Source organism: Schistocerca serialis, chromosome 1 (assembly GCF_023864345.2).
Source record: "Schistocerca serialis cubense isolate TAMUIC-IGC-003099 chromosome 1, iqSchSeri2.2, whole genome shotgun sequence".
NCBI lineage: Eukaryota > Metazoa > Arthropoda > Insecta > Orthoptera > Acrididae > Schistocerca > Schistocerca serialis.
This window is the reverse complement of record NC_064638.1, coordinates 77,690,545-77,707,546: the sequence shown is the minus strand read 5'-3', so window position 1 is coordinate 77,707,546 and position 17,002 is coordinate 77,690,545. Positions and strand designations below refer to the sequence as shown.

The 17,002-nt window shown below is 39.1% G+C and overlaps 1 protein-coding gene across 1 annotated transcript; it reads left to right on the top strand.

Annotated features, from left to right (window-relative positions):
- Nucleotides 1-1,295: 1,295 nt before the first annotated feature.
- Nucleotides 1,296-16,660, top strand: LOC126462132 (COMM domain-containing protein 10-like). The gene is made up of 4 exons (XM_050096051.1): nucleotides 1,296-1,608; nucleotides 1,853-2,060; nucleotides 4,829-4,987; nucleotides 16,326-16,660. The coding sequence occupies exons 1-4, from the start codon at nucleotides 1,580-1,582 to the stop codon at nucleotides 16,539-16,541; spliced, it is 612 nt and encodes a 203-aa protein (XP_049952008.1). The 5' UTR covers nucleotides 1,296-1,579; the 3' UTR covers nucleotides 16,542-16,660.
- Nucleotides 16,661-17,002: the final 342 nt, after the last annotated feature.

Here is a 17,002-nt window from a genome sequence, read left to right as displayed (position 1 = left end):
AACACGATTCTCATAATCGTTTCCATGCAGCTTCTTGATGGAGATAGATGTGATAGGGATGGAACCTATGTCGATGGAGAATGAGTAGTACACTTGCCTTACTCATGCCACGTCCTCATGGGACTGCTAAAGAGCTAACGCGCGGATCAACAGCAATAGCAGCAAGAACATTAATTTCCCCCTCTTCTGTCGTCACTTGTTTCCTTCTATTACGTTTTCCAGGTGTTACACTACCATTTTCACGTAACTGGTTGAATATATCAGTAAATAATTGCCGAGATAATTGATGTCTTTAGGAATATATTGCCGCATACACGTTACAAGAACGAATGGCATTCTTTCTTTATTCTACATATACCATGAGCATGTCGGCTTTTTCTGCGTTGGTAAAGACTCCCCTGCCACACACACACACACTGTGACTGCCTTCGCAACAAGGTCCGAAGCTTTTGAGGGAATACAGGACTAAACGTAAAGAAGACGGTTGTCATGGCACAAGGATACACAGATCCGCCTGTCATCAAACTATACGGCTCTTTGTTGAACGTAGTCAATAAATTATGCTAGCTTGGTTCAATAATGACAAAAGATCTCTCCCTGGATGACGAAATAAATACACGAAAAGGAAAGGCTGTCATCACTTTCCGAGTTCCGCACATGAGCATGGGACAACAAATTTCTTACATTGTCGACAAAACTACTTCTTTATCAGTCATGTGTGCTGAGTACTCTCCTGTAGAGAGCTGAGACTTGCACCTTGTATGCCAAACAGGAACGAAAGCTCAACACCTTTCACCTGCGGTGCTTACGGAGCATCTTGGGAATATCATGTGACAAATGATATGGTTCCGAAAACTGCAAAACAAGAACATCACTGCCACGTTCAAGCAACGTCGCCTGCGGCTAGCGTGTGACAAGTTGAGAATTTGGGGTGGACGGAAGCGTGTCCGGATGCCTGAGGCGTTTAAAGGCCATCGCTCCCGTTAAATGGAAGATTCGGATTCACGGCCGCCACATATTTTCAGCTTTCACAACCGAATTACTTCGATGTACGATTGCGGCTGGCGTTGGTCTTTCCTTCAAAAAAAGATTTTAATCTAACCTCCTTGTTTGTTATACTCTGAAATGCGGCGAACATGGAAAGAAAAAAAAATTATATCACATTCAGTTTTTATTGAACATAAAACTTTAATACAACAGTGTTCATATTCGCTTACAATTATGATAAACATATACTCCCTTTTGTTGAAGGTGGGAGGCGGAGCCAAAATTTTTGCTGCGGCCTTGCACATGCGCTGTCTGCCATAATCCGCCACTACACATAACAACACAGGCTATGTCTTATGATAGTCTTTATAACATGTTTTCGACATACGAACTGACTGTTTGGTTATATCCAAAGAAAACTGCTGTACTCACTCAATGAGGAACGCAGTTAAATGTCAAATTCGTACTACGTCATTTTGTGTGTACTAATTGGCAGCAGTGATATTGTCTTGTTTGTTTACAAAAGACAGTGTGGCTTTGCAGCTGTCAAATATTTAATACAAATATTCATGTCTGCGATTTGTTTCGGGTAATGGCTTCATCAATAACAGCCAGTGACAGGTGGGGTGTGTGATTATTTGACAATTCGTAAATGTGACAACTGAAATTACAAGTGTACAGCGACACGCAGGTGTTCGCAAATGATGTAAAAAATTTAGTACCTGAAACAACCTATGTACATTATAGGGATTCTAGAGACGCGTATTGGGCCCCTTCTTTTAATGCGACTGTAATCGAATAAGGGAAGTGGGCACACTTACTTTTTAATGCTTTTTCTGCTTGCTTAGACAATCTTTCGTTACAGTCTGTACAAAGCTGCAAACATAGTAAATGGATTGGATGAATCCAAATTTCCACTATTGCTCAGTCGGATTGCGCAGGTAATGCAACAATGTCCAGATGACAAGAAGCCTTTCACAGAAGAAGAACAAGAAAAATTGGAAGTTTCATTAGCTCTTGATAAAGATGATTTGAAACTTTTAATAGAATCTAGCACTCTCATTCTGCAGCAGGTGAGTAAAAGCATTTAGCGACATAATCATATCTGCTTTATATTTTACTCTGTGCTGAGGCTATCGAAACAAAATACATTTAGCTAGAAATTCTGGCAGTAGTATAAAAGGTCTTTCACCTTTCAAAACACGCACATATTGCTAACTCGTGTTTTAAGTATATTTCACTGAAGTTACTAAAAATACAGAGTTCATTAGTAGCTATAAAGGGCTCATAATGAGCGTGTTGTATTTATACAGAGACCATATTAGAAATATACCCTTGATGTAGACGGGGAGCTGGGTACTGCCATTCTCATGAAATTAAATCTAGAGACTTGTATATCATATGTATAATTTTTTAATAATAATACTACAAGAACTAATACTTATACTGAAGTAAACTTCCACTTCGTTAGTGCAGAGTGAAGTAATGCATATTGACAATTAACGCTACTAGTATGCTGAGATACAGGTGAAGTGTGCACCACAAGATAAATAATGTCTGAATAGTTTGTACAGATGAATTGCTCAAACTTTAACTGGAGATGTTAAAACATGGTTGTTGTACATCAGGAAAATGATTAGCTTCAAAATATCAAGGATGATAAAATTGATAATCCCAGGCTCGTAAAGAGGTTTGTTGTTTTTCCATTACTCCATTTACAGGTGGAGTAAAACAATAGATCTACAAATGCTTTCATTTTGTGAGAAAACTTATTCAGATTACTCGTCCATTAGAAATTGCCATGTAATCACAATTTGGTTAGCAAAATTTCTGGTTGGTTATTTGCATTCTTTCAGGAGTGCTAGTTCTGCAAGGTTCGCAGGAGAGCTTCTGTAAAGTTTGGAAGGTAGGAGACGAGGTACTGGTAGAAGTAAAGCTGTGAGGAGGGGGCGTGAGTCGTGCTTTGGTAGCTCAGTCAGTAGAGCACTTGCCTGCGAAAGGCAAAAGTCCCGAGTTCGAGTCTCGGTCCGGCACACAGTTTTAATCTGCCAGGAAGTTTCTGCATCTGGTAATGCTTTTCAGCAGCTTTGTGGTTCTGTCATAGCTACAATTGATGAGAAATTTGTGTAAAGAAAATGATGTTCCTTTAAATGAGCTCCTGCAATCCACTCTACTCCCAACTTGGACTTCCAGTACTGTACATCATTGCTGTGCACCTATGTGGATTTAGTTGGAACATCTTTTCCTGATAATATGAGTGAGATTCAGGAAGTGAATGTTATGTGCTACTTTTACCTAGTGAGATTTTTTGATTTTCATGCACACTATTGTAGCTTTTCTTGAAGACGTTGCTGTCACAACTCTGTTCAAATGGATTTTCCCCATGTAATTGTTTGTTATTCTACCAGTAGAAAAAGTGGGAGCATTTTCGTAGCTAGCATGTTTGTGTGCACTTAAAATTCTAAATATTATGGTGTTATTGCTAGCAAAACTTTTCATCAACATATGCACCAATTGTAAGGCCACCCACATACTATATAATTCAGTCTTATGCAAGTTCATCATTCTGAATTTGTTTGTGTGTTAAAAAACTATTTCAGAGAATGAGAGACAAACTGCATAATTTGGCTAAAACACAGTAACTTACACAGTAGTAACTCATAATATTATGACTTGGTTGCTTGCTTCATTTTATGACATATCTTGGTATTTCTCCCTAACATCAGAATTCAGAATGCAGCGTTAGGGAATCGTCCAATCCCACCTGTCTGCTTCGACCTATGACATCATCAGTATGGCGGAAATGCCTACTTCCAGTGTATACAGAAGACGACAATGTCATCGCTGCATACACATGTCAATAAACATGAATAAAAATAAAAATGACACAAGAAATCTCATTCCAACAATAGAATGAAACTAATGGGACAACCATGGAAAATAGGGGGTTTAGGGCAAGGACCAGCTAAATATATAACAATACAAAACACCGCATCATCCCAAAACAAATATTATTCAAAAAACCTCAACTTACAACGTAATGCTACAAGTACAAAACAAACAGGAGTTGTACATTTCACTCAACCTGTACAGTTCAAACGAAGCCCACAATACCAAAAAATCAACATCTGCAATTCCAAAAAGCGGATAAGTGTGTGTGCGTGTGTGCATGTGTGCTGGTGCGCACACACAAAACCACAGTGTCAAACACCAAACTAATCACTCCTAACCGAAATAGCAAACATATAAACAAAAGTAAATAACCATAACAACACACTGAAAACAAAGAAATATTTCCAGCAGAACTGACTACTCAGATTCAAATAAACCACATTACCATAGTGATAAACAAGACTTAAATGAACCCAATATCACACGTTAAACTCAACATGTCAACATCCACCACCAGAGTGAACAAAGTGACGTCTTTAAACACAAGCCAACTCAAAAGTACCGCACCATAGTGATATCGCACACACCACCCTCGTTATGCCACGGGTCAAAGCAGACAGGTGGAATCAGATGCTTCCAATGACCCCAGAATGCTTTATATTGGAGCCTTTTCTGCAGCAAACACTTGATTCCTGCCATTCATGGTTCCAACCTTTTTTTTTTCTCTTTCCTTTTCCATGTCCTCTAATTTTTGTCTGTGCTCAACTTCCAGTAAATATATTTCCCCTTTTCTCTTCAGTGAGTTTCATCAGTTGGTGGTGTATCAAGTTGTGCTTGAAATTCTCACATATACCTCCACAGTGTGCATGTGAAAGCAAATTTTCTGTGTTCTCTGTGTGTTGAGGTGAACTGTTAATAATGTTTTAAGCATTTTTCTGTTATGTTGCAGGCTGCATACCATATGATGAAACCAACAGTATTACAGCAACAGCTGCATGATGTCCTTGGGTTAAAGGAAGAGAAAGCCAAAACCTTTGCCCAAGTTTGGGTGAATTCTGCAAAAGGGATAGTTGAACAACGTCGAAAGAAATCTGTTTTTCCAGTACAGGTGAGTACACAACACACAGAATCTTGTAAGTATTAGCTGTAGGTCTGTATCAGAGTGAAGATTTACATCAAAAGGTTAAGTAAAGAAGCTTATGTGAGTCTGATTATAAGACCGTATGGATAGGCTTTTATGCACAATTTTGTAGGTTTCTCTCCTTTTGCATGGTTTGACACATCTCTATTGCTAGGTAGGCATGATATCTGAGTGTAAATGTTTTCGCGTGATGACGGTTACGAGTGCTTCTGAAGTTTAGAGCTGTATGTATTTTGTTGTTGACGGTGAAAGAGAAGAGAGGTGGTCACCTCAGACTGTTAATACAGAAGAATTTCTCAATTGTTAATGAGGTTTTACTCTTTGAAGAATCCTTAAGGTCCATCCACACAATGCTTTTTTTGTGTTCAATTTTGCAGATGTACATAAATTTCCAGTAGCGCAACATCACATGTGCATTTGTGCATGCATAATTTCCTGGAAATGGAGGTGCATAAAGTGCATTGATACCTGCCTTTGGCGGGAATCTTTGCACTTTTTAGCAGTCGGCAGGCAGACGGGTTCCATATGTGTTTGATTATGCTGTGCATTGAGGTTATGCTGCAAAGCGATTTATCAGCATGTATGTCTGTTGCCTCCAAAGGAAGCACACTTAAGTTAATAGATGATTATGGACAAAGAAAAAAGTTGTGTAATGCCACTTACAAAGATTATTTGAATAAAAATCCGAAATGTGTTTCCCTGAGTGTCACATATGACATTAAAAGTCTCCGATCATACAGGGTGATTCAAAAAGAATACCACAACTTTAGGAATTTAAAACTCTGCAACGACAAAAGGCAGAGCTAAGCACTATCTGTCGGCGAATTAAGGGAGCTATAAAGTTTCATTTAGTTGTACATTTGTTCGCTTGAGGCGCTGTTGACTAGGTGTCAGCGTCAGTTGATGCTAAGATGGTGACCGCTCAACAGAAAGCTTTTTGTGTTATTGAGTACGGCAGAAGTGAATCGACGACAGTTGTTCAGCGTGCATTTCGAACAAAGTATGGTGTTAAACCTCCTGATAGGTGGTGTATTAAATGTTGGTATAAACAGTTTACAGAGAATGGGTGTTTGTGCAAAGGGGAAAGTTCTGGACGGCCGAGAACAAGTGATGAAAATGTAGCACGCATCCAGCAAGCATTTGTTCGCAGCCCAGGAAAATCAACTCGCAGAGCTAGCAGAGAGCTGCAAATTCCACAATCAACTGTATGGAGAGTCCTACGAAAAAGGTTAGTTATGAAACCTTATCGTCTGAATTGAACGTCAACTACCCGAGGCGATGGATCGGCCGCCAGGCAGCCCATGACAGAGCACTTCATCACTGACCTCCAAGAAGCCCTGATCTTACCCCCTGCAATTTTTTCTTATGGGGGTATGTTAAGGATATGGTGTTTCGGCCACCTCTCCCAGCCACCATTGATGATTTGAAACGAGAAATAACAGCAGCTATCCAAACTGTTACGTCTGATATGCTACAGAGAGTGTGGAACGAGTTGGAGTATCGGGTTGATATTGCTCGTGTGTCTGGAGGGGGCCATATTGAACATCTCTGAACTTGTTTTTGAGTGAAAAAAAAACCTTTTTAAATACTCTTTGTAATGATGTATAACAGAAGGTTATATTATGTTTCTTTCATTAAATACACATTTTTAAAGTTGTGGTATTCTTTTTGAATCACCCTGTATTTCTGCAGACAATAAGATACCGCAAGTATCAAAGTAGGCAAAGTAAAAAGAGTAAACCAAAAATTTATGAAAAGTGTATATGAAAACTGTGGACAAATATTTGTGCTATGGTGGTTTAAAAGCACAACAACTGAGGAGCCTGACATCTGGACTAAAAAAATGGTGGGGTATGTGTAGCTCCTCAACAAACTATTAAAAACAGAAGTGAAGCACAGTGATGATGCAGAAAATACGAAACTGAAAAACAATACCTCCAGTCGAGTGGATTCTTGCATCTATGAAATTACCAGATTTGTCTAATCCGAGAATGCTAATCTGCAGATCATATTTCATAATTAAAATACAAATGATGCATTGAAAGTAAATTAACCTTCACACAATGGCTAAGAACCTTCCTTACGTATTTCTCAGATTCAAAAAGCGTCACTTTTATTTTTATTATGTATTCGTATTCCGTTGATCCAATCTGCAAGGGAACTGCATGAATGTGAAACAAGGCATATTGTGCATTAGAACAATACTTATAGCTGCTAATATATACAAATTGTAAGATTGTATAGGAACAAAATATGCTTATTCTAGTACCTCCCGCTGCAGAAGTCGAACACGCTCCAGAACAAACGGACTTGGCCAGGCCATAGAGGGCTCCGCGTCCGCGGCGGCTCTTCCGCGCAGCGGCTCTCGCGCAGCGAGGGCGCCACCGCTACACCATGTGTAGACTGCGGCCAATAGCCGCTCCCTCCGGTTTCATATATAGGGACCCGCTCTGCCCTAGTCCACTCAGTCTGGTACTCACTCTGGATTGCATCTCTATCTCGGCGGTACTGCGTTCTGGTCATTGCTCGTTGTTGACGTTTGCCTGGCTCTGGTTCCGAGTGGATTTACTGTTGGTGTTTCGTGTTGTGGTTTCTACAAGCCTCCGTTGTTTCTCTCTTCCTTGTTGTGTTGGTCATAGTCAGTCCTTGCGGATGGTTGTTGGTTGTCGTTGGTCTGTCGTCCGACTCGTCCTTGTGTTTACCCGGTGGTGCGTGCTCCACCGCCGGCGGCTTCCCTGCCTGGCGGCTCCGATCCGCAGCCCAAGGCATTCCCGCGGTTGGTTTTGATTACTACACTTATAAGTACAAGCATAGACATTTCCTGCAGTGAAAAATGTATAAAACAATCAAATAATAAATTACAGTTATTCCACGTTACAAGTTAAAAATTTGAAATAACTGAAATTCTTCATTTTGAAATGAGGAACAAATAATTCAAACGAGTGTGTAAGTCGCCTGTTACTAGCTAACAACATTTTATTGCTAGCCTTATCGCTGCAGTTTCCCAAGCAGAAAATCTGAAATCTCGTTGTAGTCTCCTTCCGAAATTTGCAGACAAAACATTGTCATCACTTTGTATTTATTGCTCCTCTGTTGTTTAATACTATTTTACCTACAGGTGCTTTGGAGTTTTCTTTTTCTGTCGTCTTTACATCACAATAAGTGCAGCTCCCTAGCAAACAAGAAGATTCGTATCAGACTGCTTGCACAATGAGGCAAAGTGTGGATACGTGAATGCCTATGTGTTCATGTGTTCTTTTCAGAAATTTTTCTGCTTGCGCTTTTATTCCCGTATGTCTGTGATCATGCACAATGAAAGAGGCATCATGTGGATATACCTTAACATCCCATCTCTCTCCCCTTCACATTTTTTCATGTTGTAACATTGTTATGAACTGTAGATTAAAACTGAAGAAACTGCAAAAAGGTGGGAATTTAAGGAGATGGGACCTGGATAAACTGACTAAACCAGAGGTGGTACAGAGTTTCAGGGAGAGCATAAGCGAACAATTGACAGGAATGGGGGAAAGAAGTACAGTAGAAGAAGAATGGGTAGCTTTGAGGAATGAAATAGTGAAGGCAGCAGAGGAAGTAGGTAAAAAACGAGGGCTAGTAGAAATCCTTGGGTAACAGAAGAGATACTGAATTTAATTGATGAAAGAAGAAAATACAAAAATGCAGCAAGTGAAGCAGGCAAAAAGGAATACAAATGACTCAAAAATGAGATCGACAGGAAGTGCAAAATGGCTAAGCAGGGATGGCTAGAGGACGAATGTAAGGATGTAGAGGCTTATCTCATGAGGGGTAAGATAGATACTGCCTACAGGAAAATTAAAGAGACCTTTGGAGAAAAGAGAACCACTTGTATGAATATCAAGAGCTCAGATGGAAATTCAGTTCTAAGCAAAGAAGGGAAAGCAGAAAGGTGGAAGGAGTATATAGATGGTCTATACAGGGGCGATGTTCTTGAGGACAATATTATGGAAATGGAAGAGGATGTAGATGAAGATGAAATGGGAGATACGATACTGCGTGAAGAGTTTGACAGAGCACTGAAAGACCTGAGTCGAAACAAGGCCCCCGGAGTAGACAATATTCCATTGGAACTACTGACGGCCGTGGGAGAGCCAGTCCTGACAAAACTCTACCATCTGGTGAGCAAGATGTATGAGACAGGCGAAATACCCTCAGACTTCAAGAAGAATATAATAATTCCAATCCCAAAGAAAGCAGGTGTTGACAGATGTGAAAATTACCGAACTATCAGTTTAATAAGTCACAGCTGCAAAATACTAACGTGAATTCTTTACAGACAAATGGAAAAACTGGTAGAAGCCGACCTCGGGCAAGATCAGTTTGGATTCCGTAGAAATGTTGGAACTGACCCTACGACTTACCTTAGTAGAAAGATTAAGGAAAGGCAAACCTACGTTTCTTGCATTTGTAGACTTAGAGAAAGCTTTTGACAATATTGACTGGAATACTCTCTTTCAATTTCTGAAGGTGGCAGGGGTAAAATACAGGGAGCGAAAGGCTATTTACAATTTGTACAGAAAGCAGATGGCAGTTATAAGAGTCGAGGGACATGAAAGGGAAGCAGTGGTTGGGAAGGGAGTGAGACAGGGTTGTAGCCTCTCCTCGATACTATTCAATCTGTATGTTGAGCAAACAGCAAAGGAAACGAAAGAAAAGTTCGGAGTGGGTATTAAAATCCATGGAGAAGAAATAAAAACTTTTGAGGTTCGCCAATTACATTTTAATTCTGTCAGAGACAGCAATGGATCTGGAAGAGCAGCTGAACGGAATGGACAGTGTCTTGAAAGGAGGATATAAGATGAACATCAACAAAAGAAAACTGTGGGCAATGGAATCTAGTCGAATAAAATCGGGTGATGCTGAGGGAATTAGATTAGGAAATGAGACACTTAAAGTAGTAAAGGAGTTTTGCTATTTGGGGAGCAAAATAATTGATGATGGTTGAAGTAGAGAGGATATAAAATGTAGACTGCCAATGGCAAGGAAAGCGTTTCTGAAGAAGAGAAATTTGTTAACATCGGGTATTGATTTAAGTGTCAGGAAGTTGTTTCTGAAAGTATTTGTATGGAGTGTAGCCATGTATGGAAGTGAAACGTGGACGATAAATAGTTTGGACAAGAAGAGAATAGAAGCTTTTGAAATGTGGTGCTACAGAAGAATGCTGAAGATTAGGTGGGTAGATCATATAACTAATGAAGAGGTATTGAATAGGATTGGGGAGAAGAGGAGTTTGTGGCACAACTTGACTAGAAGAAGGGATCGATTTGGAGGACATGTTCTGAGGCATCAAGGGATCACCGATTTAGTACCGGAGGGCAGCATGGAGGTTAAAAATCGTAGAGGGAGACCAAGAGATGAAGTCACTAAGCAGATTCCGAAGGATGTAGGCTGCAGTAGGTACTGGGAAATGAAGAGGTTTGCACAGGATGGAGTAGCATGGAGAGCTGCATCAAACCAGTCTCAGGACTGAAGACCACAACAACAACAACATTGTCCAGCCACAGGAATGACCAGGAATCATGATTGTGATGTTTTCAAGTATGCTTAATTAGCAGAGATAATTGAATAATTTGGGAAGAAATAGAATTGGAGTTTTGTCTTTGTCAGGAGTGCACATTGTTTCGACATTGCCAGTGAATGATGTGGCATAATGGTGACAAGGGGATTAAAGTTCATGCCTGTCCATCCATATTTAGGTTTTACATAGATTTTATAAATTAGTTAAGTGCAGTTCCAGGTAATTTTATTTAAAAAGTAAATGTCAATTTTTGTCCCAATTCTTGTTGAATCAGAGGTTGTATTCTGTATCTAATGACTTCACTGATGAAATATTAAAGCTTGATATTTTTTCTTTTGAGATCATACAACTATATAAGGAATAACTTAATACAGATGAAGATACGTTTCACAGAAGACATAAAATATCATCTTTTAATTTAATCGTTCTTACAAAGTAAAATTATGTGCTAGACTGGAACTCAAAAAAGGAAAAACATCTAGAGTATCAGTCCATCACATAATTTTATACTCTCAAGAAGGTTCATGTCTGTACACTTGACACTGCAGAGTTTGTTTCATTCAGTATTTATCAATTAGTTGTTTTTTTAGATAAATTTGTGGAGAGAAAGAATGGCTGGTCATTATATACCTTCAGGTGGTGAAGTTCCAACTTTGCCACTTACGCATTTAAAAGTGAAAACAGTAACCTTAGCTTTCTGAAGTGGTAGTTCTTTCCTCAGGGAGGACAGATGAAGAGGTTAGGGAAGATCAGAAAGGAGGAGCAGGTTACCCAGACTCCAGATGGTACTGATGATTGTGTTATTGAGCACAAGTCCAAAATCATTACCAGGCCCCAGAACGAGAGAGCACACTACGTTGTGAGGACACATGTCCCTAAAAAAAATTACATTATACTTTCTCTAGTTACTGTAAACCAACAAAGTTGACAAAATCACACTACAGGAGTCAGGGAGAACATCAGTGAGAATTTATTATTATTATTATTATTATTATTATTATTTGATGACAGATTCCACTCTTGCAGGCATACATTCAATCAGGTGCTGGAAGGTTTCTTGGGGAATGGCAGCCCATTCTTCATAAAGAGCTGCACTGAGGAGAGGTATCAATGTCAGTGAGGCCTGGCACGAAGTTGGTGTTCCAAAACATCCCTAAGGTATTCTATAGGATCCAGGTCATGACTCTTTGCAGGCCAGTCCATTACAGAGATATTATTGTCATGTAACCACTCCGCCACAGGTGCTCGAACGTGTTGAAACATGAAGGCACCATCCCCGAATTGCTCTTCAACAGTGGGAAGCAAGAAGGTGCTTAAAATATCAATGTAGGCCTGTGCTGTGATAGTGCCATGCGAAACAACAAGGGGTGCAAGCTCCCTCCATGAAACATGACCACACCATAACACCACTGCTTCCGAATTTTACTGTTGGCACTAGACACACTGGAATTCGCCATACCCAGATCTTGCCATCGGATTGCCACATTGTGTATCGTGATTCGTCACACCACACAATGTTTTCGTATCACCACATTGTGTACTGTGCACACAACATTTTTCCACTGTTCAATTGTCCTATGTTTACACTCCTTACACCAAGCGAGGTGTCGTGTGGCATTTACCGGCATGATGTGTGGCTTATGAGCAGCTGCTTGACCAAGAAATTCAAGTTTTCTTACCTCCCGCCTAACTGTTATAATACTTGCAGTGGATCCTGATGCAGTTTAGAATTCCTGTGTGAAGGTCTGGATAGATGTCTGCCTATTACACATTACGACACTCTTCAACTGTCGGCAGTCTCTTGTCAATCAACTGATGAGGTCAGCCTGTAGGCTTGTGAGCTGTACGTGTCCCTTCAGGTTTCCACTTCACTATCACACATCGGAAGCAGTGGACGTAGGGATGTTTAGGAGTGTGGAAATCTTGCATACAGATGTAAGACACAAGTGACACCCAATCACCTGACCGCATTCGAAGTCCATGAGTTCCGTGGAGCACCCCATTCTGCTTTTTAACATTGTCTAATGACTACTGAGGTTGCTGATAATGGAGCACCTGGCAGCACAATGCACCTTATATGAGAAACGTATATTTTGGGGGGTGTCCAGATACTTTTGATCACATAGTGTAAATTTTGGGAGGTATATTTGCACTCCTGAACGATGACTGTAATTCAGCTTTTGCACTAGTCAGCTAAAATTGGCACTAGTAGCGCTGCTATGACATGGCATAACATGTTTGCTATAAAAATGCAGTACACATTGTGTGATCACTAGTTATGGTTCAGATGTGATGTGAGATCAGTGCGTGTCAAACGTGCCTTTGAGGGGACAAAGCAGGTAGTGTCAGCAGCTTAGAAGACAGAGAAAGGCTGTGTAACAGGGCTATGAGGATGAGGATTTTCTCTCTGCCATATTGCGGAAGGACTTGATATGGAGATGTCAACATTGTGCCATTGTTCGCGACAATGGTCCTGGGAAGGCATTATCACAAGGACAAGGGTCAGTCCTTTGTGAGCAACTACTGAGAGGGGATATTACGTTGGTCAAGAGAAGGCCAGGTTAGCACTTGGAAACAAGCTGTTGTGGTGTACACAATTTGGACCTATACCAAGTTATGATATGAGAAGCAATATCTTATGATAGCAAGGGCACTATCATCATCGTCCCAAGAAACTTGGAAGAAAATTTGTTCATCAGACTGGTGATTTAAGCAATTGTGCTGCCATTTTTTCACAGGGGTGTTATCTCATAGGGTAACTTGCATCATCATACTGCAGTTGTCACCCAACATGCTCTGCAGATTACTGACTTGTTGCCTTAACCTGTGAGATCACCATACATTTCTCCCACTGAGCATTGTGTAGGACATTATGGAATCACAAACCCACTGTCATCTAGTACTAGTATCAAGTGTTGCCGATTTTCCCAAAAGCAACTAAAGTACAGCAGCGTCCACAAAGTGACATACAGCACCCATACAACATCGTACATATTTGCATGCTAGCATTTATAATTGAAATTGCTACAGCAGTTATTAATACGACCCTTTCACATTTCTTCTGTGGCCTGGAAACTTGAATCGAATAAATGTGGTACCTAGACAGTTGCATAGCCTCAGTTTTATTCCTCTGATCTAATTATGTGTCTAGTGATGGATTTAATTTTTGGCCACCATATATTTATTTAAATAGTGGAAGCTTACATTCATGGTCTACTTTCTGCAGTTGTATATTTATTAGCCATGTCCCAGCAATTTTGTCCTGGAGAGAAAGAACACAAAGAGAGGGGAACTTCCCTTTGGTGTGAACACACTTTCTTTTTCGTTGTGGTGTAAAGTAAAACTATTGTCCGCAAGGTATTTGTTGAGGCTGAAAAGATAAATTTGGATGATGTAATATTATATTGGATGTGAAACAAACTGCTGTGGACACCATACCTGCTGTAACATTGCCAAATTGTTTCTAACAACTGATATAAAGGTAGTTTATGCAGTTGGGATAAATTTCAGTTATGAGATCTGTAAACATTTTTGTTTTTATTTTTCAGTTTCATATGTCCAGCAGAGTATTAGTTTTCAGAATTATACAACTTTATTTCCAGACAGGAGTAGTTGCATTTGAGGTAAAGGATCATACAAGGATCCTGTAAATTAATGCACTATTGGATTCTAATTAGAATATTCATTATGTTTAATTCAATGGGAATGATTGTAACCCATGACCATGATGTAATCCAGGACAGAAAGGTCAGCATTGGTCCTAATATCATGTGTCTTTTCTAATACAGATCTAGATTTCAGCTAACAGTGCAGCTATCATTAGTGCATTATAGTCAGTAATGCAGACTCAACACAATTATAACAATACATATTCCAGTATAACTTGGGCATGGACATAGGATTATGTGTTGTTATAATTATGTTGATTCTGCATGATTAACTATAATTCACTGATGATAGATGCACTGTTAGCTGAAATCTAGATCAGTAATAATAATAAAAAAAGGGCAGATGATGTTATGACGCATGCTGATATTCTTTCTGTCCTAGAATATTCATTGTACTTTACTCTTAATAAAAAGCTTAAAATCTGAAACTGGAATTTATTGTTATGTTTCACTGACAGCTGATTTCTGGGGTTTCATCATTGTGAGTTCTTAACCTTTTAATGTTCATGTGATGACCTTTCATAATAGGTAGTCAGCCTATGACTGGACCACCAACATTACGAACTAACAGAGGAATCTACATACACTTCTTACGATCTTGTCAGCATTAGCATAGTTATGTGCAATAGGGGGCAAGAGGGAGCTCTTGTCCATTCCTGGAATCTGGGTGCATGTCTTTTTATTCATTACAGAATTATCACAATTTATGTCAACGATTGTGTATGACTTGACAGAACTGTAGATTTGTGTGTGCAAGTTTGTGGTTTAAGGATGTTCAACAATGAATTTATCAGCAATCATATGAAGACAAATAGAAAAAAATGTGGTTAAAACATAGAAAATGCAATAAAAGAAACAAAAGGCAATCTGAGATAAAATCACACTCACTCTCACTGCAGATTTAACAGTTCTGAGAGTGTGAGTGCACGTGAGAAACTGTGACATTTGTAATCCTTGTATGTCTTGCACGCCCCCTGCCCCTCACCACCATGCATTACGCATTGTCTGTGGAAATTTATGCCAATTCCATGTTACGACAGTGGTTGCATTGCTTTTCTGCAGTAAAAATGGTGGAAAACCGTGACAGGTCTGTCCCAAAAGAGTGTCCTCAATCTTTTCTCTGTCACTCCTTTGTACAACAAACTGCAGAAAGGTATTAGTCCCACACCTTGACACAAAAATTCCTAGCACTACATAGTAAGGGGATAATTATCAATCAATCGAGATAGAGTATGTTTTATATACTACTTGTCAAATTTAGTTCTTGAGTCAAGACACATTTTTTAACACACTGAATAAATTATATCAAACGTGGTAATTTTAAAATATTCTCTCTCCTTTCCAAAATTTCTGCAGTTACGAATGAGTGTGGGTAATGGAGGGACATGAAACTCCTTGGGTTTATGGGTAGCCTCTCATTATTAAATGCCCGTGTACATTTGCCCCTAATGCACATTCTGATCTCAATGCCCTCCTTGGTGACAAATATCCTGTAGATGTGGGGGCCAACATTTTTCTCATCAAACATAATTTTATGCTTTATTCTGAGGCTGTGCAGATGCAAATATGTAATGTTAGGAAGATGTTCTTCGCACCATTCTGAAACTGTATTGTGAACTCACTACTATAGCTTTTCCCTCATACACAACGAATGTTTTACATTCCAGAAGATACAACTGTCAAAGATTTCAATCTATCTCGTAGTATATATAAATTCCTGGATATAGTTACGTAGATTTGCCAGTCAAAGACCAACTGTTGTTTGTAAAAGGAAGCCACACAATCAACCATAATTGTCAGTTGTTCTTGACAGAGAGTAATCAGAAGTAGAGAGCTGGCATTGAAAGAAAACTAAATCTATTTTGTGCAGTAATGTCATCATGAGAAACATTCCCTGTTTAGTGTAATCTATAAGTTTACACACAATGTCTAGGGCATTTAATTCTTTGAATGTTTCAGTCTTTAAGATATTAATTTTATGTGATATAATTAAGTTGCTTCACCTTGCATCTTAATCTTTCTCCAGTGTTCAGTTTATTCCTTTTATTTGATGTGTCTGAAATACATGGTCATTCTTATTTAGCTAGAAGATGTGCGTTGGAAACTGGGTCTGCAGATGGCATCGGATGTTCAACTGAAACAGAAGATTCCAAAGGCTACCTTTCAGTTTGGTTTACTGTCAGATTGTGAAGGTGAAAAAATTAAGGAAAATATCACATTGGAATTCACTCATGATGAATTGTTTGAATTTCACAAGAAGCTGGAAGCTATTCAAAGCCAACTAGATGCTCTTAGATGAAATGGAGAAGAATGATCCAGAGTTTTTGAAGAGGATTATATCTGTGTTCTCTTTTTATTATATAATATAACTGATTCACTTTTGTTTTATTTAATAAAAATACAGGTATTATATTCAGATCAAGTATTTGTCTCATCATCCCTGTGATCCATTATCTCCCTGTAAATAACATGGCTACCTTTATGGTAAGTTAAAAATATAAGAAACCAAATAATTTTTCACAATAAGTAAGTTATGTCCTAATAATGTGGATATACTGTGTGCTCTTTCATTTATTTATTTATTTATTTTTTTAGAGTACATTGTTTAATGAGAATGGTGGCTGAATAAAATAAGAAGAAAATTGGCTGGATTTTTGTGGAATGTGGGAGCAAGCTGTGCTTTACAAGTGCTTGTGTCCTGTAGTTCGGCTAGGGTTAAAAGAAAGTGTATGTGAAACTAAAAGAATGTTGTCATTTAGA

Bases quoted from the DNA above. Each gene is read 5' to 3' on its own strand.
- LOC126462132 (XM_050096051.1), top strand. From the start codon at position 1,580: ATGGCTTCATCAATAACAGCCAGTGACAG. The intron at 1,609-1,852 runs GTGGGGTGTGTG...CTTTCGTTACAG, and splicing joins TCAATAACAGCCAGTGACAG to TCTGTACAAAGCTGCAAACA. The intron at 2,061-4,828 runs GTGAGTAAAAGC...GTTATGTTGCAG, and splicing joins GCACTCTCATTCTGCAGCAG to GCTGCATACCATATGATGAA.